General features: G+C 70.7%; 1 protein-coding gene across 1 annotated transcript; it reads left to right on the top strand.

The window, feature by feature from the left end:
- Nucleotides 1-20: 20 nt before the first annotated feature.
- BO82DRAFT_408106 (uncharacterized protein) lies at nt 21-986 on the top strand (the record flags this gene model as incomplete). The annotated part of the gene is made up of 3 exons (XM_025639670.1): nt 21-50; nt 173-470; nt 721-986. The coding sequence occupies 3 exons, from the start codon at nt 21-23 to the stop codon at nt 984-986; spliced, it is 594 nt and encodes a 197-aa protein (XP_025485514.1).
- Nucleotides 987-1,342: the final 356 nt, after the last annotated feature.

Genomic DNA, 1,342 nt, shown 5'->3' with positions numbered 1-1,342 from the left:
GCCCGGGGGGTGCCCAGCCGATGCGGCCGGGCAGGTCCCCCGTGAGCCCCGTGAGGGGTAGCGCGTACTGTAGGCGTCGCGGATGATTAAACAATCGATCCAGCCGCCGCGGGGCCCCGGCGCACCGGGGACCCACGAACGACCTTCCAATTGCCCACACTGAGCCCCCCAGGACACCGGTCCGCACGCAGGGGACCCCGGCAGGCCGCCCGGGAGGGCGCTGTCGGGCTGCGGCATTCGGGCCTCGGGTGGGGGGTCCGACCGCGCGGGCACGCTGGCGAACAGCGGATACCGCGCGGCGGCTCCCCCCGGGGATCTGCTGAAGGAACGATGGCCAGCGGCCAATGATCCACAGACCCCAGCGGTCCCCGGCGGCGTGGAAGCCCCCGGGGTTCGGCTGCCTTGGGGGACGGCTTCGCCCCCCGCTGGGGGGGGGTCGGCCGTCGCCCGCGGCAGGAGGGCGCCGGCGCGTCCGGGGGGGGGTTCCAGGGGAACTGACCACCACCGGGCGCGGGGAGGCACCCAACCGAGCAGGGAAGGATGTGGGAGGGGTCGGGCGATTTGACTCGCCTTCGCCCTCCTCATAGTACCACCGGCCTCAGTTGGGATCGAAAAGGCCGTGCAAACGCTCAGTGGCAGAAACGCGGTTCCCAGGGGGGTGTTTTTGTATGGGGTGGTCCGTGCGTCGGGCCGTTTTCCCATACAAACTGGGCCTTGCAGACTGGCCCGCGAACCCCCCAGGAAGCGGACATAGCCGTGAGCAAAGGGTCGGACAACTGGCGGATCGGCCCGCCAACTGGCGGATTCCGCCCGCCAACTGGCCTGATAGGCCGCCCCAGCCCTTCCCGCGGGAGACGGTGGTGGTAGATATATATATCCCCCCCGACACCCCCAACCCCCCCCAGAACCCCGCCAACTGGCCGATCGCGCCCGCCAACTGGCGGATTGTTCGGGCGCCCAAAAGGCCCCAGCCCCAGGCCCGCTAACCCCCCCCCGGCCGCCCATCACTGCGCCTTCCGCCGCCAACTGGCGGCCGACGCCCCGCGACCCTCCCCCTACCGGACCACCGGCCTCAGTTGGGATCGAAAAGGCCGTGCAAACGCTCAGTGGCAGGAACGCGGTTCCCAGGGGGGTGCTTTTGTATGGGGTGGTCCGTGCGTCGGGCCGTTTTCCCATACAAACTGGGCCACCCAGACTGACCTTCCCGCTGGCCGACGCCGCCAACTGGCCGACTGCCCCCGACTGGTCGCCGCCAACTGGCCGACCTCCCCCCGCGAAACGGCCAAAGTCTGACGCCGCCAACTGGCCGGTTGCTCCCACCTGGTCGACGCCGCCAACTGGC

This window comes from Aspergillus uvarum (assembly GCF_003184745.1).
Source record: "Aspergillus uvarum CBS 121591 unplaced genomic scaffold BO82scaffold_164, whole genome shotgun sequence".
Classification (NCBI taxonomy): Eukaryota; Fungi; Ascomycota; class Eurotiomycetes; order Eurotiales; family Aspergillaceae; genus Aspergillus; species Aspergillus uvarum.
The sequence above is the reverse complement of the archived record's forward strand: the minus strand, read 5'-3'. Positions and strand labels throughout refer to the sequence as shown.